At 44.4% G+C, this 25,868-nt stretch overlaps 2 protein-coding genes across 3 annotated transcripts; both read right to left on the minus strand.

Moving 5' to 3' along the window:
- Nucleotides 1–2,605: 2,605 nt before the first annotated feature.
- pmp22b (peripheral myelin protein 22b) lies at nt 2,606–10,579 on the minus strand. Of its 2 annotated transcripts, none has more exons than XM_079293062.1 (5): nt 10,450–10,579; nt 9,692–9,782; nt 9,340–9,433; nt 6,119–6,259; nt 2,606–4,987 (listed from the first exon to the last, which is right to left on the minus strand). In XM_079293062.1, exons 2-5 carry the CDS (start codon nt 9,767–9,769, stop codon nt 4,827–4,829), a joined length of 474 nt encoding a protein of 157 aa, XP_079149188.1. In that variant the 5' UTR covers nt 9,770–9,782; nt 10,450–10,579; the 3' UTR covers nt 2,606–4,826. The 2 variants fall into 2 exon arrangements, with proteins under 2 accessions (XP_079149188.1, XP_079149189.1); XM_079293063.1 differs by having other exon boundaries at nt 9,692–9,787; nt 10,450–10,556.
- Nucleotides 10,580–18,345: 7,766 nt separating this feature from the next.
- Nucleotides 18,346–22,880, minus strand: tekt3 (tektin 3; the record flags this gene model as incomplete). Its single annotated transcript, XM_079293390.1, has 8 exons — nt 22,847–22,880; nt 22,027–22,613; nt 21,281–21,364; nt 21,116–21,186; nt 20,828–20,971; nt 19,903–20,125; nt 19,034–19,188; nt 18,346–18,562 (listed from the first exon to the last, which is right to left on the minus strand). The coding sequence occupies exons 2-8, from the start codon at nt 22,588–22,590 to the stop codon at nt 18,346–18,348; spliced, it is 1,458 nt and encodes a 485-aa protein (XP_079149516.1). The 5' UTR covers nt 22,591–22,613; nt 22,847–22,880.
- Nucleotides 22,881–25,868: the final 2,988 nt, after the last annotated feature.

Below are 25,868 nucleotides of genomic sequence, written 5' to 3' on the forward strand. Positions count from 1 at the left end.
GCTCGAAGTAAAAAAGACAAGGGGGGTTGCAGGACGTGATGGTGACATTGGGTGGGATGAGACGAGACAGGGGGAGTTTTTAAGGCATTAATGGGAAAAGTGATTGTTTTAAAAGCTTGTCCTTGACCCTGTGATGGCAAAACAATGATGTGTGGAACCCCCAGACACCTATTAAGCACGAAGGTAATAATGCATGTCAATCAATACTTGATAGATACAGAGTTTGTGCTTTCTTCTTTTTAAGTCATTTGTACTGCATGCAAAAATGCTGCTTGAGAAAATAGTGGCTGAAGGCCGGAGTTTATGAGGTTCATTTAACTGTCAAAAAACCCCAGGTGGTGGTTCAGTCAAACGAGAAGCTATGACAGCATCTTTATCTGTCATCATCTCAACGCGACGGGGACCGGGCGAGTCATCCAGACGGGTGTAGGGTCAGGATGGCGTGATGGATATGTCTGGGTGTCTGTCTGCTTTGTCACCACCGCCGCCGCACGTTTGTAGTCGCTGTGATTGCGTGTCGATGCATATATAAGAGTACGAGTGTGGCAGAGGTTCAGTTTAGAAATGTCTTGATTTCAAAGAACAGGTGAAAGGGCATTGCGCTTGTTTCTTCATTTTTTTTATATTTATTTCAGTATACATTCAGGATACATCAGATGTAAAAATGGCGGAGATTTTCTACAAGTTCAAGCGGTGAGAGTGAGGTCAACATTTTGGTAAATAAGCGAGATACAGACGGGTGACAAACAGTATTTTTGTCTTGTTTTTTCACTGCTTGTGCACATAACAGTCCTGCATGTTCTTTGTCTTTATTGGACCAGCTTTGTTGTCCTGGTCGCTAGTTGTGAAGTCTGTTTCTGTGTCAGTAAACTGAGAGAGATGCAGAAAAGTCAAAAAATAGTCAAATTCCTAGTCTGTGCATACTTTTCCAGTAAAGGTGATTCTGATTGTGGTTCTGGAAATGATGTGAATCATTTCAGATCTCAGCCCAAATGAACACCGAGGGGAGATGTTGTGTTGGACAGCGCTCTCTACGACCGTCATCTAAACATCAAATCAGGGAAGATGCTTTGGAATAAAAGCGGTCGGCCCTCCTGCTCCGTAATACAGTATCGGCCGGATCTCACAAAGTCCATAAAACGCTGTGTTGGTGTTTCCTTTCATCGGTCGCCCATCTTTATTTCATTCACAGTCAACTCACCTGATCTGAACTGGCCTTCTGGTGCTCCACTGGAGCTGCACATTGGCCAGCTGGTGAAAATGTGTCGGTAAACATCTCCTCTTCCAAATTTAAACGTTTTAATTATTTCTAAGTTGAAGCAAAGCATTGCTGATAGCCGATGGATCAGGGTTTTTTTTTTTACAGCAGTCCGACCCTCTTCTGCACCCCATTCTCTATTATTTAGAAACACGGCGATGTTATTGTGTTTTGTCTGAATTCATCAAATCGTTCATCAAATGTAGAATGTCTCCGCCTTTACCTCTAATGATGTGTTGTGCCATAAAAGCCTTCATAATGGCTCCGGAGGAGGAGCATCCATTAGACTGACTGAAGGGTAATAGAGAGCAGACAAGTAGGAGAAATCACCTCTCTATATCACATGCGTGCATACTAATGGCACGGCGTGTACACCCTCGCAAACACGCTGAGTTCTAGACAATGCGTAATGATCATATACAGAATTAATGAGGTCGAGCACATTTTAATAAGAAAGAATTATCTGCTGAGCCCGAGGGAGACATTGAGCCTTTCCACTCTCCAGAATATCATATAGATCAGACAGAAGATGCAGCTGTAGTGCTCATATGTCACCACATAGAGGCAGTGTTTGCCAACTAAGTGTGATATAAGAATTGTGTTGCTGTTATCATATGTGTCCACCAGATGGCGGTATTGCGCAATACATAGTAAACTACCTAAAGGTTTTATATATATATTTATATATATATATATATATATATATATATTTTTTTTTTAAGATAAATATATATATATATATATATATTTTTTTTTAAAAGATAAATATATATATATATATATATATATATATTTTTTTTTTGTTAAAGATAAATATATATATATATATATATATATATATATTTTTAAGATAAATATATATAATATGATAAAATGATAATAAATAAAATAAAGATGTTATAGATTGGAATTGTACTTTTATACCCACAAAAATGATACATTTGCAGACCTTGTCAGACGCTCAAAGCTACAGTAACTTACACAAACACGCAGACCAGAATGCAGTGTCCCCATTTCACCCAGTGCTAGTATGTGAAGGGGGGGGGGGGGGGGGGGGGGGGGAGGCAGTGGGAGGCGGTGTCCTCTCAGCCCTGCAACGAGAATCCTCCTCCTGAGAGTTCTCTCTCGATGCTGGAGATTTCGATGCCTATCATCAGCTCGGTGCCGAAGCGCTTGTTATGGGCTGGCTGTTGTCTTTATAGAAGGAATAGATATCGTCACAAACAGTCATCTGTCAGCACAGGTCGTGTGACAGATGAGTCCTCCATCACTATAACAGGAAGGTTTTCGCCTCTCCAAAGATAGATTGTGTGTGTGTAGTGTTATCAAAAGACATGAAACCAGCTCCATCGTGGTGGTAAGAAACCTCCTTTAATGTTTTAAACTCAAAGTAGCTTTGGTAATATCAAGAGCATTTGGAAGTTTGGGTGTAAACATGGCGTAGACATTTGAACTCTTGTCGCTTTGCACAAAATAGAAGGGCAGCTGTCATTAGAGGTGATCTCTTCTAACTGAACCCGATAATGAGCATCATGCTTAAAAAAAACAAGAGAAAAAACCCACAGCAGACCAGCTCGTGTAAGCTCTGAATTAAATGCTTTAATTCCACCACAGCACAGCTCTGTCTCGGGAGGATGTCACAGGAGACAGACCGTTGCTTACAGTGTTCAAGACACCAAGGCCTCCTGATTCTGATGCTGAGAGAGACACCGATGACACTGAAACACTAGCTGCGTGTTTTGAATGACTGGTGTCGGGGTGACAACCGCTATACCTTTGCGCCCCCCCCCCAGTGTGTGTGTGTGACAAGTCACATAACAGCATTTGCAACCACATGCACAAGGCACAAGGCAGCTTATTTGATCTACTGCGGAGTACGATGGCCACACTGTAACACTGTGGACTGCACACAGGAATTTGACAGACTGCACGCTGCGCTTGTCTCTGACATCTTTGTTTCATCTCATAGCATGTGAATCAGGATGCTTCAGAATTCGCTGTCACTAAGGTCTCTCCCCCCCCCCCCCCCGTCCCCCGTCCCCACATGATGCTTTTTGCAGCCCAGAGATGTGCGAGTTCACGGGAAGACAGACGAGAAAATAGCTCGTAATTCTGCATGCATCAAGTGTTAGCGTGAATCCAGTCCCTTGTAGCAGTGGAATACACAGTATTAGATCACGTGAGAGTAAGTTTTATTGAGTAAGTGAGTGTTTTAGGCTAGATTCTCATCACCGTCTTGTTATGGCGCAACACACGAACAACGTTTTACACAGAATAAGAGAAAAACGTCAGTGGGCAGAGGCGGCAGCATGTCAAACTTCAAGTATTTGAAACAGACAATTTGTGTCATCACTGCAAACCCTCTCTGTCCTTTTCATCACATAGAGTTAATACGACATACGTTTTCCTATCATCTGATATTATCTTATATGGCTTCAACTCAGTGGCATTTCTTTTCTGGTATCATATCAAATGTGTACTTTATTTCTTAGGCTATAGCGCCCCACAGTGTTATCTTCTTTATGGTTTTTGGCTTCTTGAGACTTTAACAGCCAGGTGAACACAAACATCAGAATGAGGGTACAATTAAGGAACACGGAGTTCAAATAAAGCCTCTATGAAGTCATTTCACTGTAATCCACCTCTTCCACAAACTCGCAGAATAATACTGACATTCTATTTGGATTTCATCAGTGCACCAGCCCAAACTCAGTTACTCGTTTTACAGTAGCTGACGAAGAGAAATCAGACACTGCAATGTGAAATAGACTGTGTTCCCTACAGAAGCAGGCACTGTACGTACAGGTGTACCTCTGTCTGATTCCCACTTTAATGAATGGCCGTTTGACTCTAAACAAGAACAAGGTAACTCCGTTGTCAATGATTGCTATCAGTAATAGGAATGATGAATACATAGCACCGTCTTTTGTTGATAGAAATAGAAATATACTGAAAATAAAAACACTGAAACTTGAAAATTCACAAAATAGAAAAGGACTAAATCTATATATCCTGGCTATGCTACATCCAGGGATGTTACCACTCGTTTTGTAAAGCAAGCCCATCGCAAAATCTCTCCTTCTAACCCTTATATTTCTATACATGCACTTTGGTTAAAATACTTGAAGTAACTTTTTTGCTTCTTTTTTTTTTTTATAATTCTTTGGCAATTACCAAAACAAAAAAAAGGAAACGCAACAACAATAGCATCTGATTATGTCATCATTACAAACAAACATTGAGGCACTTAATCAGCGAAAACAAAGCTCATACACGTATCCATTGACAGAGCAACACAACAACTATGTACATATATGTAAAAAGTGTTATAAATAGGTTTTAAACCATAGATACTATATACATCTTTTAACTGAGACAGTATTGGTTGTTTTGTGTTGGTTTGCTTGTTGATTTTTGGGATTACCACCCTCCCCCCCTCGCTGTGATCTGGTTGTGTTGGTCTGGTGGCTCCAGGGGCCATTGGAACTCAGGCATCAAAACTTTTTTTTTTACTTCAGAGTGGGACTGATGACGCGGGTTACTGGGAACACTGGGATGGAGTGACGGCTCATTCTCGCTTCCTCAAGATGACATAGATGAGTCCGCTGATCAGCGCCAGAGGGAAGGCCACCCACGCCAGGATGTAGGAGTAGCCGAAGGCGTCGGTCCCCGGCACCCACTGCGGACTCATCACCGTGTAGATGATGGCTCCGCTCATCACGAACAAACCTGAAGGGAACAAGCCAGAAAACACTGAACAACGCTGGCCATCATCTTGTTCAATTATCAGATCATGTTGCTCTCTGTCTTGAACCCTGTCTGGCAGAGGAGGCGAGCAGGTCAGTGTTTCCCAGAAGGCATCCCTCCACAATACATCACAGCGTCTCACGCTTATTGATCTCCGAGCCGAGCGGCTCCTGCTCTGCCCGCCTCCCCCGGTCCGACGTGTTTTGTCAGCGCTGCCGGGCCTTCCTGACATGTCAACATGGCGGTGCGCCCAGTGTCATTCCTGTTTGGCTGAGTGGGCACCTGGGTGCTAGGCAAAGCGCTGGCACAGTACAGAGAGCGATGAGACAGAGAGGGATGTAGGAAAAGGGCTGCCAAGCGAGGACACAATGGGCAGTGGAGCCGCTCTCCGGCCAAAGGGGACCAAGTACAATAGACGAGTGGAGCATTAAACCATTAGCTACTGGCTCAGACTCGCTTAATCAAATTCTCTGCCGCAGTAGATGCAGTGGGATCGTCTGCGATCGTCTGCGATCGTCTGCGATCGCTAGACAAGGTCATTAGGAAGTAGGCAAGCAGTGTTAGAAGGGCTGCTCGCCTGAATGGGCCTTGAAATAAATACTAAAATATACTTGTTTGTCAGCTTGGTGGAAACTATAGCCACAATAATGTAAAGTACCAAAGTGCTAATTAAGAAAACGATTATTAAGGCGTGGTCGTGAAAATCCGTGCAAGAGGAGGATTTGCGTGAGTGGTGTGTTTTCCGACTGCTTTTACTGTGCTGATTAGTCATTGAGTCATTGAGTCAATTTTCAGTTTGTCAAGCAACTTTACAACTTCTCAAATGTGAGGTTTTGCTGCGTTGCTCTCTGTTCTATATTATTGACAATAAGCATGCCTTTTGGTCAATAATCAGTTGATCGAAACAAGTAATTTTCATAATTTTCGGACATGATCTTTATGATCAATCGATTCACCAAAGATGTTTAAATGGTGAAAATGCACCCCTAAACTTACCGGATCCAATATGAATCCCTTTCTACATTTGACTTTGATACCAGCAAAGATCCAGTATTATGTCAATCTGATATTGATGGATTTGTGCAGAAGTGTCAAAGGGGGGATTCAACTCACTGGCAAGGATCTGGAAGGTTCCAGTGAGGAAGAAGCGTCCGCCCTTCTGCAGAGTGAAGAGCTGGCAGAAGAAGAGGAAGAGAGCCAGGCAGCTGAAGATGATGGACAGGATCATGAGGGCCTGGACCGCCTGAATCCACTCTGCAGGGGGGGAGGGGGGGAGTGAAAGAAGAGTGTTGTCAATAACTGAACCACATTCATCATTATCTGAAGCATCATTTATATATAACATGGACCTAACAAGCACATGAGAAGGAAAGAAATACAACAAGAAAAACAAATGCCAAAGCCTGCTGCTCCTGTGCCGGCTGAATCGTAATGTTTCCTTCTGGGAATGTGTAATGGATCCATAACAATGAAAGCCAGGTATCCTGTTCCTAAAAGCTCTGCGCGCCCCCCTCACTGCAGGACCTATGACTAAATGTACCACATCGATCGCGACTGCCAGTCCTCCAAGGCCGGCATGCTAGAAGCCCCATTAACCCATTAGACACCTGTACTGAAGAGGGAAGACCATCTCAACTGTGCTTTATATGCGAGAGCGTGGTCGTGTGCTTGTGTCCGTGCTTCTTTCGTGCCACCATGCCAGGAATCCAAGGATTCCCAAGCATGGTCTATTTCTTGTCTGAGGGTTATCCATGCTGCCTGCCCTCTCGAGTTTCTCGAGCACTCGCTCTTCCCCTCCCAGCGTCTCTAGAACTCTTCTCTTTAGCCGCGTCTGCTTTTACTGTCGTATTCTCGCGTCATTAAACGCCGCCGTGTCACAAGGGCCTTAAAGTTTGCTTGTGCATTTGCAGCCACCGCATAAGTTCACCCAATTGTCCTACCCGTTGCGTCAGCAAATATTCCAGACAAGCCCATAAAACAATAAGTGGGATTTCGGTATTGCGCCATTTGAATGCACACCACTGCCGAGCTCTTGACCGTCAAATCTCCGATGTGGTACCTCCAAAGTTCTCAAGTGCCTGCGGTTCAAGATTCTCTTGCTTCATTTGAATGTTGTGGCTTAATGGGGGGGGGGGGGCACTTGCAACATTGGGGGGGAAAAAGCATGATGCATAATTTATTACAGCTCATGCAACAAAAAGGGTGATAAAGTAATTGGCCGGCTTACTTTGATCGACCACGTTTGAACGCTGTAGGCTAACATGAAAACATGTCATCGCCCTGTAGTTGTTACTTTCTGTGGACGTTCACTAAGAATCATGCAGTTCTCCTGGAGAATCTGATGGATTTAAAGGGAAAGGGTATCCTGAATCATTGCACGGCGTTACCAGGACCGAGTCAGGTTACCTACAATAACAGAGCTACAGTTTGTCCTGATGATCATTGGCTAGGGGGGCGATATGGGAGGAAACATGACACGCTGCAAATTCTCCATCCGCAAGATGCAGCCAGAGCAACATTTAGATTCCATTATGATGATCCTGTTTTCAGATATATGTGTAATAACACTGTGAGAAACGGGTGAAATGTTCCATCCCTGCCCTATAAATACCGACAATACATCACTGCTTTCGGATAAACACGCATCTTTTCCTTCCTTCCTTCCTTCCTTCCCTGACCAACAGCAGGAAACAGCGACATGAGGTGCGGTTCAGGGCTCAGAATGTCACTGATAAGCAACTGTGACTCATGTTCAAAAATGTGTTTTGAATGCCTTGGTTTATTACTGTGGTATTACAATGCTTATACTGTAGACTTTCACTGTGTCACCAAACGGGAAACTAGCTGTTGATGTTTTTTTGCTGCCTTCTATTCTGCGACCCAGTAACTCAAGGTGCTGAAAGTAGAATATAAACTGCTGTAGAATTTCGTTGTGTTTATGTATTGTATGCCTGCCTGGAGGCCAAAGACATGCTTCCTCAATAGCTCATTTTAGAGCGAGTAAATTCTATGAAGTCATTTTCCCAGCTGTAAGGAAGTGGTGTTTAACTCGAGCCCAGCATGTGATAACTGTGACATGAGTATCTCTCACTCGGGCATCATCAAAACCAAATGGAGCCAAGGCAACCAACTCAAAGTATCAGAAATGCCCTCAAAATGACTGTGATTATGATTCATTCAGAAGGAACTTGATTGCTCAGCAACGCTTCAAAAAGGCTCCATTGAAGGCAGGAATTGGCACCCACGTGAGAACAGCCCCACTATCTTCCATCTCTCAAAGCCAGAGCCCGGACGCGCGCCCTCTTAAATAAACACTGTGCGTCAGTGGCGCTAATGAAAGCGAGTCAAACAGACCGGCTGTGCCATGGAGCTACCTGGCAGAGCGTGCAGGCGCTGCAGCCCGGACAAAACACACACACACACACACACACACACACACACACACTGGCCGAGCGCGGCTCATTCTAGACCGATGACATCACCCGGCGGCTCCACTGTGATGGCACATTTAGTAGCAAAACATAGAGCTGCTCAACAGTTCATCTCACCATGAAGTTGTTGCTAAATTATAGATATTAGGACAATGGGACTGTTATTAGGTAGGGGTCTTTAAAAACAATGGACTCTATATGTCCCCACATATCTTGTCAAAGTCAATCAAACATGTGGAGGTGACTGTCTTGATGAATCTGTAACGCTGCAGCTGCGTTAAATTGTCCCGATGATCCCTGCAAAGTAACACTGGACACTGTGAGCCGTCGCTGGGCGTCACCCACCATCAGGATGCTATGTTCTACAGGAGGTAGTCCAAGGTCTCCCCGCTTTTACGATACTGTCACAGGCATGCACACACACACACACACACACACACACACACACACACACACACACAGATCTGGAACTTTAAATACTCTCTGCGGCCCCACCCTGATTCCTCCACAACTCCCGAGCTCCCGTCAACCGTGGAATCCCATCTAACGCGGGACCTGAATATGGACATCACACCACGACTATTTATACAGCTGCAGCCTATCAGCTGGCAGTTCCAAACAGCAATGCCACATTCTCTGCCCTAGATGGCACCAGAGTCCCAGAGGCGAATGTTGGATTTCAGCAAGTCATTTCACAAAGTTCAAGTCCCTCATTAATAACAGTGTGAGTGCTTTAAACTTGTGACCGTTTCGCCCAAAGCAAAACATGAAAGGGGAGCAAATAATGAGATTTGTTGCAGCTTCACAGCAGAGCAGTGATTAAAATGTCCAACAGTGGCCATTGTATTCTACATAAATTTCTGTTTTAAAGGAAAACTGTGAATTATCAGACAGGGGTCTGACCTCCAGTTGTTGCCGGGTCACAGTGGTATCCTCCATTGGCAGTAGTGCAGTTTGTCCAGAGGTCTGAGGTGCCAGTTTCACCTGACGTCCAAACCTGATGTCAACAACAAACAACTCGGTCAGTAATGTGTGAAGAGCAGCACCAAACCAATCCGTTTCACTGGCATATTCAAATTCCTAAAACGCAACAATGAAGTGTATCTTAAAAGAAAAAGCGCATGCTCGATCTTACCTGCAGGTAGAATACATCAGTACGTGTCAATATGGAGTTTTGCGTCCATTTATGTTTAATCTTTAAGATTAAATTCATCTGATCAAAGAACGAAAGAAACATGAAGACAGTTTTACTCACGCTGACAATTGTTGACACCAACAGGAGGACCAGACCAGCGACGTGCAGGAGGACGATTCCCAGGAGAAGGAGCAGCATCTTTGCAGGCGGTCTGGGCAGTAATGAGAAGAGGAGACGGTCTCTGTCAGGATCTGAGTGTGCGTGCGTGCGCGCGCCTGTGTGGATGTCTGATCGGGGGGACATGGGTGTGTCGCTGCAGCACGTTCAACGCGGACAGCCTTTAGAGAAACTTCATCGGCTGGCAGCGTGTAGGCTCCATTAACGGTAATAACGTCACGTGGAAGATACAGCCACTGTTGGTATTCTACACATTTGATTTACTTTTAAGATTCAACTTTGAAGCTGATCTCACGTTTCTTGTTTTTATTTACTCTGACAAATGCCTAAAAAAAAGCTGCAGTCTTTCCAATTTGCGTCCCTCTTTCGCTGCAAAACCCCCTGTTCCTTTAAGATGGCTTTAAAATGCCGGTTTGTCATCTACAAAATGGAAACAATGAGGACAGGATATTAAAAAGCAATAACAAGAATTTCAAAATAAGGTAGCAATGTAAAATCCCGTATTATTTACTTTTATTAATAGAAAGAAATGATTTCTTAGCGACCAATTAAGCATGTTATTTGCGGTGACAGCTCAGCCGTCCTGTCTGTGCGCGTAATGGAGCGGCGGGTATCCCAGCGAAAAGCGCGTTTCCTCATTGAATCGCCGGCACAGACTGAGCGCAGCTGAATACGAGAAAGTTAAAAAGAAATCCACTTACTGAGAGCGGTGAGCTTGTATTTCCACAAAAAAAAAAGTGTCAGGCTCGCAAGAAACAAAAGCAAGTTTTCCCAAAAGAGTCCAACAGCGGTAGTCCCAGTTCTAAAAGTCGCTCTCAGACTAGATTGATGCCAGGGCTGACGTGCTGTTATAAAGTGTCTCATTATGGGAGAACAACGCCCTGCGTGCGTCGCTACGTCATGGAGTGACCCTCTGGTCCACGGCCAGGGTTCCCAATATAGACGTGCCATGCGTAATAGCGCATGGGTTGCCTTAGTTACTAACGTGCTGTATGTGTAGTGACCTGACAGATCATTGTTTGGCTGCCGTGGTAACTGAAAGCAGTTATGTGCTTTTGAGGATTATTGTCTTCTTCTCTCTGACACTGTTTCCAGCTTCCTTTTTTTGCTGTTATTACAAATTACACTAAACTTCAATTTTGTTGTTGTTGCTTGCTGAGTAAATCTAGAATCTGAATCTATATATTCAGCAGAAGTACATCCAACATACATTTCATAGAGTAGACATTGTTCAATAAGAACATATTTGAGATAACTTGCTGTTTTTAGCACATTGTGTTCAAGCGTTTATGCATTTATGTCTATACAGCAGAGTGAGAGAAAGCTATTTTGGACTTTTTCCAAAATGGAATATTTCGCTGTAAACTCATCTTTTCGTAGCCTTGGCAATTAAAAACACAAACATGTTGCAGTGCGGTGTAGCGGTGGTCTTTCCCCTCTGGTGGTCGTGACTCACAGTATGTGTGAGAGTTGGTGTGGGTGAGCCCAGCGCACCGCCGGTCAGAGATAGCATCTGGGGCTCTCCTCTGTTTGACGTGACTCATTTCCAGAGGGAGTGAGATGGCGTTCCACCCTCAACAGGGATTGCAGCCCATGTTGTTAATATGTTCATGAAAGAATGCACTGAGGTTAGTCCTCTAAATATGGGTGTTGTAATGATTAGAATTCCAGGAAATATAGGGAGCGGTCAAAAGTGTAAATATTTGAAAAGTATGAATTGACTACCTTATCTCCTCCTCCCTCTGGTTCTTCTCCGTGTATATTGCGGTCATCATTTCCAAATACAGTGATTTTGATGTGTTCCTGATAACACTTCAACATGAGTCATCAAACGCATACTTCTGTAAAAAGTCAAAAATGTACTTCTCAATCTGCGCAGAGAACCCTGGGCTTCCTGGATGGGCAGCACTCGATGAAACACACGCTTGTCTTCTTATTATCTTGCCGGTGGAGGAGCTTAGGAGCTGTCTGACCTCAGATAACCCCCCCTGTCAACATCCACTCTCTATTCTTCACCACACTTCCTGGACGCCTCTGCGTGTTGTTTTTTTCACACTCGCATGAAAACAGAGGCTCTCTCTACTGTGCTCATGTCCACACGCACACATGAAAGGGGACAGTTACATGATCGCAGCCGTGAAGTGAGCTGAGCTCGAGCTTCGTGGCTCCTCGCTTATCAAAGTGTGCATTCTTAGTCTGAGCTGCATAGAAGTACCTCTTCGTCCGATATGAGTGCTCTGTTGTTTGCAGCTGATATCTGCTTTTGTGCAACTGTGGTGTTCACAGAATCATTAGGTCTTAACTCTGATCATATGAGCGGTGACCTGTAGAGGAGAACTCTCGTTAAAAGTGTTGAGTAGCTGTGCAGGCGCTCCCCCATCCCTTATATGTCAATGTTTGTAAAAGACTGACAATCAGTGGGCTGAGTGGGCACGGGAGTGTTAGCTTTACTGCGTTTGTTATTGAGCTTGGAGCCGAGCTCTCCGGGGAGAGCCGCGTAACAAACGTTCAACCCTGAGATGCTGAATAATGTTACATCTGGAACGGCGGCTAATGTTCCACCTATCGTCACGTGAGCGCGGCAGACGGCGAGGGTGCAGACCAACACCATAGATAGGACCTCGGCCAGGGGGCGTGAGTCCGGAGAGCAGACGTGATTGAGTTACAGTAACTCCATCCACATGCCACCACAGAGGAGAGTGTTAAAGCAGATGCGGCGCGCTCAAGTGGTGTTTATGTTTCTCCCAAAATGAATTCCTGCAAGATCTGTAAAATGAAGAGGCATTGCAGATACTGTAGCAGAAAGACCAAAGATGGGCCCTCGTCCTTCCTTCAATTAGATTCCGTTACGTCTTTCACTTGATTGCAGTGCAATTTCACTCATCTTGGCTCAAACCACAATCCATTAGGATGAATAAATAGCTCATACAGCAGATGTTATTCAGCTGGACTGTGAGTCGGTGGATGCAGCCGATGCTCCGTGTAGGTCAGTGGGAAGGCCTTATCCGCGTCACTGTTTGACCGGGATTTGCTGCCTTGTGTGGCAGGTTCTGACAGTTGTCGGTCAAAGGTGGGTCAGAGCTCGTGTCCTGTCGTCAGCATGCGAATTGCCGCTGTCTGTCGGACCACTGAGAGTTGTTTATCAGCTCCCCTCCTACTGCAGCCGTGTCCGAGTCGGACTGCCCCTCTCTCCACTCATGTCAAACTCTCCTGTTTTACACCAGCATACAGTACGTACATGCGCATATATGACAGTTTTTTAAGCATACGATAAGATCACGTGATGCCAGTAACTACAGTTATAATACTTGTGAATTAAGTGTTCAAATCAGATATGAGGGGAACACAAAGGAGGACGAGCAAACAGGGGACACAGACGGGCTGAAAGTGAGATGGGGAGGTAAACACAGTCTGTTTGTTTGTGTGTGGATAAGTTTTAAGCTCCTCACAGCCCTTGTCTTGTCATCACACTTTAATCAGACGGGACACAGAGTGATGACAGCATAGAGGTAAAGCGAGCCCTGTGCCGTAGAATACACTAAATACACAACAGATAGCCTGTGATGTGGGTAAAGACAGTCTGTGGTTCGAGTTGAGAAGAAAATAATGAAATGAGCCGGTGGAAAAGGGAAGGATTTCCCTCTAAGATCTTACCAAGGCTGCCGTGTCATTGCTGTATTATTTAATCTATGCTCAATTCGTTACTTAAATCTTATTCTAAGCCCAAAATCTCACTGTTTGTGGAAAATGTAAGCGATTGCATCATTCCACTACTCCGTTTGAAATGAAGCTCGTCAGCACACTGTGGCATTAAAAAAGCATTTTGAAGAATCCAAAAGGCCCGTGTTGTTCTGACATTACTGAAATCACATGGTCGTGATCCACTCAGTGTCCCGTGACATTCAATTTGTAAATGGTGAAAGATGTGGCCGGAGTATAAGCATGGCAGTAAGGTCACCGCCATCCATGACAATTTGAAAAAATGGATGACGGAAAACTGCAATTTTGACCAGCTCTGTATTTTCTTTTTTATTGTGCTCTGCTTGTTCCCATGGTTCCTGCTAAAGCCACATTTATTCGGTTTGTTTTTCTCAGTCAGAGCACGGTGCATGACTTCCAGTCATCCTCACCCCCGCTATGATTCAGCAGGAAAGACTGCAGTACTGGATCTTGACTTCTGTGTCGCTCTGTTGTCCACCGGCTCCTCTTTCTATGGAGAATGTGAGGAATTGGACTCGCAGATCAATGTCATGGATCGCTCCAGAATTCCACTCAGTCACACAAATGACCCACAGGACCCTCTGTCTTCTCTACATTGTATTTCATGTGCCAGTCTTTGTGGCTGACCTCTGAACTTGGGTATCTCGACTCCCTGATTGGAGACACAGTTATCTGCAGAATGCTGGGGGGGGGGGGGGATATAACGTTGGTTCGATCCAAATTTAGGGAGGCAAAGATTACTCATGTGAGCGACTTATCAGCAGACGGCCGCACACAGAGCCACTGTGCGAGAGGTTGGCAGTTGGGGTGGAAAACCACATTATATATTATGTGTCTTATCAGTCCGTCTCCAGCTTCCTCTCTCTCAGTCGTAACTGTTACAAGGCCGATTACTCAACGGATTCACGCTTAGTTTCTCTTCTTTTCTTCAGTCATAGACGATCTTCACAGCCCGGTGGAGCGGCCAAACAGCCTCTTGAGAAAACTCTGCGCTTTGGCACCGATCCCAAAGCGGCAGGAAGAGCTGGTTCCCATGAATGTTTCGCGTTCAGTCCAAACTGAGCTCTGCGGCAGTTTGAGATGACTGGGGACAAAGTGATAAATGTTCCATATCGTCGAGCTGGAGGGATTTAAACTAGATATTCCAGAAAAGGCCATGATCCCATGATACCCTGGCAACATGTTTTTGGTAATTTGGATATTTTTGCAACAATTATGAGCCAGACACATTTTTTCATGATTCATTTCTGTTCTCTTTATTCCCCTGTGGCTAAGATAAGTCTGTGATAACAGCAAAATAGCTCAAAAACATTTGTGCATTGCAATTGTAATTGGATATTTTCCATGTGCTGTATTATGTTGTGTTGATTGTGCAGTTTTACATGCACATAATGTAGTGTTTGGTGTATTACATGTTTTAGGATGTATTTTCTTTTTTAACATTGAAGTTACAGCTGGATTTAAGGTTTCAGGAAGTAAGAGATGGTCTGCTTTCGAGAGTATTCAATTAAATAATACTTAGTTCCTATGGTTACTGCAGGGCATTGGACAAAAGGCCTACATTGAGTTGGCACAAAGGACGGGCTGGACAAATCACCTGTAGTATCAGTATAAAATAGTTTTTTTTGGAAATTGATTTTCGACTGATTTGAAATCAGCCATCTAAATCTACATGAATCAGCATATTTATAATAACATAGAATCAGATAACAATATGTGTGATGTGTGGGGATGTCTCACCAAAGGGTATGAATGACGCAACTATTTTTAAGTCGTTTTGCGGGCAATAAGAATTCCTTTTTTCTTCAGTTTACATACTTATTTCAAGCCCAACCATGTTGTTGGCCAGTAGTTTCATAGTAAGAACGTGGCTTTAAATGACATTTGTATAGCAGCACAAAATGACACGCTGAAAGCCTACAATGCGTAGTAATGAACTGCATGCCATTCATGCGCCTTCCCATAAGATTGGGTTGGTTTCCATCGGCACCAGAAGGCCATTTCATTCAGCAAAGAAACATCAGGTCAACCCACTGAAAGCTACCTGCTCAACACCGAACGAGTATAAAGTCAAACAACTATCAACATAATGAGCCGGCTTTCCATTTCTCAGGTGTTGGAGGAGACCAAAACAGAGTTTAAAGCAGGTAAATATTGGAGGGTTAACCTGAAATAGACTCCTGTAGGATAACAATGTACTGGATGTGTTTTGAGGCTGTTTTGGTTACACATTAGCCATAACAAATTGAAATATGTGATATTATGCCATGGCTGTGTCTGTTTTGGAGATCTAATCAACAATAATGTAATCAAGTAGCCAACAGCTTAGCATTTGTACAGGTTAGAATCAATGCCCATAATAGGGTAATCAGTGTACACATAGTTAAACTGACATACTTGGAGTCAAGCAAACGGTCTCCATGACGTCTACCACTTCTTTCCTCCAATGGTGCACACTCAGTCCAAGTCTGTAATTACAGCACAGAGTAAGAAACCCTCGGTGGTGATCTGCAATCAGATCTTTAGTTACATAGTGGTACGTCACAAACATGGGGCGCAGGGCATCTATAACAAGAACCGGTGTTAAGAATAAACCGGCAATATGTTTGGACTGCGGGGAGAATTCCAGAGTACATTCCTTATATGCGGGGGTGGGAGAGGTCAAATAGGAAGGCCTATTTGTGTCCCGTCCCAACAGAGACACGCAACCTCAAAGAGACGTACACTGTAGAAACGGGGGTTCATTACACTTCTGTGAACCGAGTTGGAAGGGGGAAGGGGACAGACAGGGGGGGGGGGGGGGGGGGGGGTAGAAAACCCTCAACTCTGTGCTATCTGTCAGTGTGTTTAATCACAAGGTGATGAGAGCAGCAAGGCTTTTGATGTAAGCTAGACAACAGGGGGCCTTTCTTTGCAATACTAGGGCTGAGGAATGTGCCTGGGTACAGGAGTACTACACACACACACACACACACACACACACACACACACTGCAAGTAGGAAACCATGACAGAGACCTCCTGCCATTGACTCTCTCCTGAGGGTTTTAGTCAAACACAATGCTGTTTGCACAGCAGAGCGAGCGAACTGTGACGGTGACTCAATACAGTTGTAAAACATTGCACCTAAATGAAAGTGCAAGTCTCACACACACACACACACACACACACACGTTGTGGTTTATCTTTACGGCCACTACCTCCCTCCAGTCAGGAGTCTCTATAATGAAACTACTCTTTTTACCCGAGAGATGTCATCATGCTTTTAATGCTGCGGCCACTGAAAGAGTTCAGTTGGAAGCAGATTTCGAGATAGATGTGAGTAAAGCTCAGATGCCTGGCTGCATCTCTTCACTCTGATTACTATGCCAGTCCAGCTCGCTGTCTGTCTCCAACTTCCATTCACTGTGTTTGCAGACACTCACTCAAATGTAGATGTATTGTAGCACGAACTCTTTTCCTTCTGGTGCGATAAGATAACAAGGATATCAAACAGAAATTGACTGCAGGGCAGAGAAAATATATGACTATTGAATTTTGATGGGCTCTCTCTTTAGCTCTGATAGCGGTGAACCATTTAACGATTGGAGACTTACTACTCTACTGACGACGTTCAACTCAAACTGTGTTGTTGATTCGAGCAAAGTTTACATTCCTCAGTGAAGCCGAAGGTTACACAGGAAGTGCAGTGGGAGGGTTGGGTCAAGAAGTGTGATCGTGTTTGTGTGTGTTCAAAGTTGGTTGAGGCCACAGCTTTAAATGTGTGTGTTCAAGCCGGAGTTAACTCTATAAATGCCACCTCTCCCTGTACTGGAGCATGAAGGCTCGCAGAAGCCAATGAGAAGTAAGTGGTATGTTGCTCAAGTCCGATACGATGGGTGTGGGGTTTCATGTATGACTTACACGGTGTTTGTTCAGCTCCTTATATGGGCGAGGCGATGAGTGATAGGTCATCAAAGAAGGATGGTGGAAACATAAACGTCCTTCACAAACCATATTTCTGTGTGCAACAATGGACCAAGGGTGTGTGCTTGGATTCAAATCAGTGTCTTCCATGTCACCGCTCCCCTTAAGGTGACATTTAGGTCCGTTGACGCTGACAGATCTTGAGTGAACCTTCAGAGAGTTTGCTCGTCTTTGTCTCGAGCAACCATGTTGCACAAGCTTATCCCGGCTATTCGTGGGGATTACTGTCACATGCGCTACCAAGACCGTTTCTGCTCAACTGGGCCGCCGCCAACGTAGTGTAAAGACAGATCTGTGGTTTGGATGAACAGTCCCACCAAACCAAATGACTGCTGTTCACGGTGTTAAAAGCAAGGGGGTTACGTTATACGGCAAGGCCTTCAAGTGCAGTAATGCAGTGAAAATGTGTGTTATTTCTGTAGATGCTGTCAGAACATATTCAGTGATCCCCTTTGATTGTTGCGATACCTCTTGTATGACATTAATACATTAACAGTAGGTGTGACGGTTGTATGCTTTTGATGATTAACAAGGCTTTTATTGTGAAATTTCAAGATTTTCTAGCATTTGTTTTTAAGGATAACGGTTAGTAACATGCAGTGAACATACCATATAAAATATCTAATTGGTGGTCAAATTAAAGCATTCGGAGACCTGCCTGATTCATCACCATGGTAATTGATTCTTCCATGACATCACATCATTTTATGTTTTTATTTCTTTTTAAAACTTTTGTAAATACATTACGGGTACAATACTCAAAATTACGATAATCCGTTGTTTATGATCAGATTCAGACATCAGTGCCTGTAAAATCAAGTCATTTTCTCACCCACAACACCCTCAAATTCACTACAAAACCACATAGTTCATTCTATTGGTCTGCCAAGGCTCTCTCTTTGAAGACTCGATTTAGGTGTAGCCCACCAGCCGAGGCATGCTGGGAAAGCTCTTACGCATGCTCATGCACTTTTCCTGGTCCAGGAAGAGTGAGTTGGCCTTGATGGACAGGTCATGCTCCAGGGTCACTTTGGTCTTGACCAGAGTCTGCAGAGTGTTCTCAGCCTCCATCAGCCTCTCCTGGAGCTTATGAATGGTGTCCTCGATCTCCCTCACCTCACCCACAAGTCTGAACGAGGAAGGGTAAAGAGAAGCAGCTCACTAGATCTGATATAAGTACAATTACATTTTCATTAATGTCTTTCACTGTCCATTGGTCAGTGTGGAGTGTGTTTACTTCATGCTGAACCAGTGATTGAATGTGCACAGCTAATGTATTTTGGAAATACTAATGATTTCTGTCATAAAATGCTGGTCTTTCTGTGCACTCGTAGCAATAGGTTTTGTGTGGCTAATCGGGATTGGCTCGCTATCAAAATGGTGCCACCAATATAGTGTACCTCCAATTTTACCCAACTCAAAACAAATATAGAAAAGTATTTTCTCAAAGATATGTAGTAATGTTGTTGTAGAACCATTCGTTTTTCTTTTCAACACGTGTGATTGATTTTTAGGAGAAAACGTCTGTAGAAACGAATCATTTTTTATCTTATGAATACGTTAATTGGCAACGTGCGAAGGACTGGCAGAGCTGCAGCACCTGTGGTGCGGGTTGTCCCTGCAGAGCTCTACGTTGGGTCTGCGGGTCCTCTCCTCCAGCCTGGTTTGGGCCACTTTCAGCGGGCACTCTTTGTCTCTGAGGGCCTTCTTCAAAGACTCAATCAGCATGTCTGTCTGGAAGAGCTCCTGCAGAGTCTGGGTGATGAGACAAGACAGATGCAGAATGAAGTGACAGAAAAGGAAAGCGTCGTCAAATCACGGAAGCAACAGTTGAGTGCCTCTGTCATGAAAATAGCAGCTCAGCTGGTGCAGAGGGTGTTAATTAAGGTAAAGGAGGAACTATTGACGTGAGGGGGGGAGAGTAAATGAGAATCTCAATAGTAGAAGCAGAGAACAAGTACAACACTATCCACTGCCCGCTTTGAGTCAGCTGAGCGCAGTGCTGCACAGTGGCCTGCTCTGTTCCAACCCATTTGATGTAATTTAATTCCAGTGAATCGCTACTCGTTACAACTGACAGTGACGGAGGTTTATGAAGGACTGTGTGTCTCGCATCACAGCTGCTGTCAGTGTTCAAGCCCATCCAACAGCTGATGTGGATTCACTGTTTAACCCCCTGCAATGAACCCGAGAACAATTGGATCCAGTGTAGGGCACAAGCAATGAAAGGGGCATTTATTACCATTGCTCTCTTTTGACAGGAATGTTTTACAGTAAACATGCACAGAATCCACTACAGACGAGACGCCAACAGGCCATGTGGCAGGCAACAAGGGTTTATCATTACTGTGCATTTTTTGTAGACATCTAGCACAGGTACCGTTTGTACTGCGTGAAGAAAGGAAAGAGAGAATGGTGCCAACACATGATCTCTGACATGACATGTGACCATGTTGACAAGGTGCAGACCTTAGCCAGGTGCGTGTGTAGGCTGTTCTTAGCATCAGCGGTTTCTGATATGCGGTTTGTGAAGGCCACGTTGGCATTGTTGAACTGGTTCCACATTTCGTTGGACGTGGTGCTCATCAGGATCTCTATCTCGTCCCTCAGCTTCTGGGATGCAGCTCGTTCGCTCTGGGAGAGCAGGATGTTGTCGTCGGTGAACTTGGACCACGAGTCCGGTAGAGAGAGCCTGGCGGGGGGGGGGGGAAGAAGTTGATACTCTCACTGTCTTTGAAAATGGTAGTCGGATACTTTCTAGCCATTGCTAGCGATGTCGCTCTAGGGAAGGCAATATCAGTGTGTCCGTTTTTTGGTTGGTCCACCACTTTAGTCCAGACTAAAATATCTCAACTGTTGGATGGATTGTCCCGAAATTTGGAACAGACTTTCATGATTCCCAGATGATGAAGACAGTTGACTTTGTTGAACCCCTGACTTTTCCTTTACAGTCATTCTGAGGTTTATATTTCAGTTATTTCGACTGAAACGTGGTAAACGTCTCCACAATATTTTTTATTTTGCGCAATCGTCAGGTCACAATTGGACAGTATTGGACGAATTCAGTATCTTTCCAGTTCTTTGGTTTATGTTCAAATACACACAAAGCTAAACCATTTCCATCAGCCTCAGATGTGCTTTGTGTTTATTGCAATTGTCTGTTATTGTAAATGTTAGCGTGCTTAATTGCTCAATATTGAGGCTCATTATGGTGTGTTTAAACCTAAGTTTATGAACATGACTTTCAAAGATTGTCAAAGCTTTTTCCTTTGATTGACAAATTAACTGAACAACCCGTTCGATACACCGAGCCGGTTTAAACAAACATAGGAAAACAAGCAGCTGTTTGACGTGATTAAACAGTTAATAATTGATCACATAGAGCCGTACTCACGAGGGGTCAAGTCTTTCAATCCCTCTGTAGTAGCCGATACCGTCGGATGTGTTCCTCAGGTGGTGACATCTGCCATCTATCCTCTGAGCTGTCACTTTGTCGCTCATGTCTCTTTCCAATTCATGCTGGGCTGCTCGGTTTGACCTACGGAACCCCACAAAGCAACACAGAAACAAAACTATACATATGTATATATCAAATACATATCAAACGGCGCCGTTTTGGAAACGATCATTAAATAGAATCCTGCATTGAATAACATTTCACAAATTGATTTCTCAGACTCACGCCAGCTGAGCGATGGCTCTGTCCAGATGTCGCCTCATCCTTTCCTGACATGACTTGATGACTTCCACTTCCTTGTTGCAACGCAGGTAAATAAAATATGCTAATTGGTTTCCCACGGTTGCTCTCAGAAGTCACGCATGCTCACATGTCTTGCTGTAATGTTACCTTGATGAGGTCTTTCTCTACGCCGTCATGTACCAGATCGATGGACATCCGCTTCTCTCTGTGGTACAAACACTCTTGAGACACCTATTGACAAAGTGATCATGAGTAAATGAAGTTGAGATGGTTGTATGAGTATGATTAAAAGTCTATTAGAATGCATTTTTTTCATTGTGACATTTAAATAGGGGATAAAGCGTGGTATATAAGTGCAGTATATGTCTCTGTAAGCATATAGAGTGCAGTGTATCGGCTGCATTCTCCAGTTTCAGTTACCTGGAGGAGTCTCCTGCCATATGATCTTACCTGAGCAAGGTGTCCATGTCATCAGATCTCCAGCCAGATCAAGTTGAGTCGATCTGGCTGAGACAAATGACCAGTGGTCCTCCACCAGGAAACGTGGGTGACCTAAATAAAGACTTTGTCCCAGCAAGAGCGTTGCTGCGTTTTAAAGTGGCCTCCACGACCAGACAGACACTGTTGCAACAACTAAACGGGAAACCCTAGTCAAAACTGTTTCACCACAGACACCGTGACGCACACGGAGACGTGATATGCATGAATGTTAAGTGCAGTGAACCGAGTGTGAAGAGTTCAAAGCAAATACAAATTGTCCTTGTTGAAATGTAAATATTTCAAAATGTTCCAATAACACAACTCAAAATTGAGATGTGACTTATCAGAGAGGCATAATTCAAGGTAACAAACACACACACACACACACACAAATGTATTCCTTCCACCCTCACCTGAAGGGGCCCCGCAGTCTCTGCAAAGGCTCTCTCCAGCCTCCTCTTAACCTCAGTGAGTGCGGCGATCTCTGTCACCATGTTGTCAATCTCGTGGCTCAGCTCAGCCCTCCAGAAGACAATGTCATTAAGCCGCTCGCCGATGTTCTTGCTGGTTTTCTCTTGGGTTAGTCTGGTGAGCTGCTCCTTATCCTGCATCATCCTGATGGTGTCTCTTCGAAGTCTCTCGGCGCTATTCCGGGACGACTCGGACTCCCTGTAGTTGCTGATGTTGGACTTGTACCAGTCGTCGGGAGTGTAGCGGGTGGACAGCGCTGTCCTGTTGGATGGGTAGAACATGGTCTTGGCTCGAACCAGATCGAAATTCTCTCGCTGTATGGAAGAGGAGGTTGGGACAGTGCTGCTGCCTTTGTAATAGCTGTTGGTCCTCCACAGGTTGGCACTGGGATTCATGGCCAACACAGGCTGGGGGTTGCGATAGCTGGATGCCATGGTGGAGATGGCAGGCAGGAAGTGGCTGGTTTTTGGCCGAGCATATGTGGCTGTAGAGCCGATCAGCTCCATTTCTGACTCCCCTCAGGGTGCTCCTAGATTTCAGAGTTCAGTGCATCAAAATTATTTATATCAACTTCAATTTGTAGGCTTATAAATAGTCTGAACATCTTTTAGAGATCCAAGACATTTAAATAAATGGATCAGACATTAAATACAGTGTAATAACTAGCTAACTAAGGTTTTTTTGTGTCATTAGAGTTGATAGGTAAAAGTAACACAAATAAAATGACAAAAGAGCATCAAAACAGAAGAAGAAATGTCTTACCAAGATGAACAAATGTGCTGAGAGTCTCGATGCAGGCAGGCTACCTCTCGGCTTTGCTTACCTGGAAATGAGCTCAAGAACGCACTAAAGGTGAGCTGACATGCATAATAGATAGACAAGTCATTCATTCAGCCAGCCAATGGTGTTGCATAGTCCTTGGCTGCAGGAGCTGGCCCATCCAAGACTTCTGTTGTCACAGAAGCAGTTGCCATAAGTTACTGAAACATTATGCCTGGCATTTGTAGATTAATGAGGGGCACTCTTCTTTTACCCTCAAATAGACACAGTTAAGCACACAAAGCAAACCCTTGGCACTCTAGTCCCCAATTACTGTGGTGAATTTGTCTATATGACACCATGAACTTGATGCTGCTCTGCAAATTGTTCTTGTCCACTCGTTAACTTGGTAATTAACTGTGCAAGTTCACCTTTTCAAAGGGTCGTCTACCTTCACATTTCTTGTTTCTCGTCTCGAAAGGTGAGCAATCTGAGCTTTGTCTTCAAAGCAGAGGAGTTCAGTTGGTTGCCAGGCAGCATCAGATAGCTCACCCTCGCCCCGAGATGCAAGCCGTCTGTATGGATGACAGTCCCCTGTTTAATGATTCATGCCACAGGAAGAGTCCACACAAACCCCTGTAGCACAGAATAGTAATCTGTGTTGTTACCTCCGATTAGAAGTGAGGATCATTTACACTTATCTGTTCTGAAGGGGTAGAGCTGGACAGATGATAGCCTGGTTTCCACTACAGAGACAAGCTAAGCTGGAGCCAGGAGTCACTCAGCTGGTGTATCTTTGTCACAGAACTTTGACCAAACAACAAGTACACATAATATTGATTTTTGCGAATTGCAGACAATGGTTTCTATGACGGCATATTGAGCTGTGGTAATGCTAGCCGTCTGAATCTCAGCCCCTGCTCCAAATACGCAGAATGCATAGATGGAATATCAGCTATGATTTAATCTATTTTGAACTTGGCGGCTCACATTATGCTTATTTCTGTTCTAAATAGAGGCCAAATGATATTGGATTGTATTCTCTGCAAAAGTTACATAAATTGCGGTTTATATTTATGCTCAATATTATTAGCTTGCAAATATATCTGTCAAGCTCCCGTTCTAAATGTAATAATAATGTATAAAGTATCTGTTCCATCCACTTGTATCATGTAATCTCAAGCTCACTAACGACGGCGATGTGATTGGCTTGCAGGTTTATGTTTCCTTCCCTGAATCGTCCTCTGTGTCCAGTATTTAAAAGGGCAGTGCTTCAAAGAGAGGCGCTCTGCGCACTGTTTTGCACCTCGTGGTCGGGCTACTACTGTCATAAACATGGAGGTTTAGATTTAGAATGGAATGACATGTCATTGCTCCACCCCTGCGGCCTCAGCATCACTTAACATGGCTAGGTTTCAGAAGGCCACCCCACATGCCTCCACCGCTGTGACCTCACCCGCTGTAAATATTCCCCAAGAAAAGCATGAAAAGCCCTCGTATGAAATTCCTCCCCTGGTTGGAGCTGCGAGTTGTCCGCTGGAAAACTGCTTTCCGGCAAATCTCCTCGCTTGCCTCAGAACGTGAGGGAAATGTTAGAGGGGCCTGTATATACTCCTGTATGGTGGCCCATGAGAGTATGTTTTGAATTACTGCACAGTGGAAATGTCTGAGGGAGCGAGCGTGCCGTCCACTTCACTTACAGCACAGTGACACTGAACTGAATGCTGTAATCCCCGTAGGAATGAAAACACAACAAATAAGAGCTTTTTGATTAAAATGCCTGCCATGTCGAGTATCTACAGGAAACTGTTCTCTTTTGGTATGTGGTATGGTATGGTAGACCACTTAGCAGTTAAACTGTATATTTTGGGGATGGAAAGCGGCCAAAGCATGAAAGGAAATGTATCGTGATGCCTATAATTGATGTCGTGTGGTTTGGCTGCGGTGTTTGGCCCTTGGATGTTTCTCATTTTGGCTTGGACAAGACATGCGGTGAATGCTCGCATTAGGACAAAGGGGACAAAATAAATGATGCACTGGACCTCCTGTCAGTGCTCTCAGGTGACAGCACAAAGGGGCTTGAATTTCATCGATCAGTAAGTGAGAAAGCACTTTGGACTTTTCTCTTTCTCAGATACGTTCGCTATATGTGTTCGATACTTTCTTCACAACATAAATGCTGGAAGACACAAACGGCACCGGACATTTTACATCCACATGTCTCCAAAACCACGGATCACTTCAAATCAGGTTGCAGCGCTCTCTCCAAATATACGATGAGTGGCCAATAACTGCAGACATAAAGCAAGTAGCTCAGCCTTGTGACACCAAACCCCTCAGTATCAATCTGCAGACATTACAGAGACTGGCAAACACAAACACAAGCAGTCTGCACTCATACGCTACCAGGCAGCATCCTGCAACCCTTCTTGCTACATGCACACTCACAGGCACCCTGAGGCCTCCACACATCCTTCACTTGTCACCGCTGACCTTCATCTTATCAGGTAGGAATAGACAATCAGAGGAGGTCAGAGGTGTTGTCTAAACATTCACACCCAGTGAAAACAAGCCCTTGTCTGTTCCGTCTCCGGCCCCTGGTGTTTTCACTACGCCGCCCATCACTTTCTATGTCAAGCTGGCAAGCTTCCTGCTCAATCCAGTGCTGTGGTCACACACCACAGCTTCCCTTATTTCTTCTTTTTAAATCAGTAGTCCCACCGTGTTTTGCTTGCTCTTCTAACTGCACCGTTCAACGGGTGAACTAGAAATGCAGCTTTCTCTCTCTGTCCGAGTGTACAAGCATCAGTTTCCTCTCATGAATTGTGGATGGAGCAAGTCTGTGAGGAGGGTGGCCACACCTGGAGTGGAACACAGGAGAGGAAATCATCCATTAAATCTGATCACCGTATTAGAGATCCCCCACAGAGGTAACGGCTCATCCAGATGGGGAATCACAGGAGCCTCCCGGGCTCATCTCAGGTCATCAGCGGCCGTTTGAGACGGAGCTGCCGTGTGGTCTGCT

The sequence above is a fragment of the Melanostigma gelatinosum genome (genome assembly GCF_949748355.1).
Source record: "Melanostigma gelatinosum genome assembly, chromosome: 21".
NCBI classification, from domain to species: domain Eukaryota; kingdom Metazoa; phylum Chordata; class Actinopteri; order Perciformes; family Zoarcidae; genus Melanostigma; species Melanostigma gelatinosum.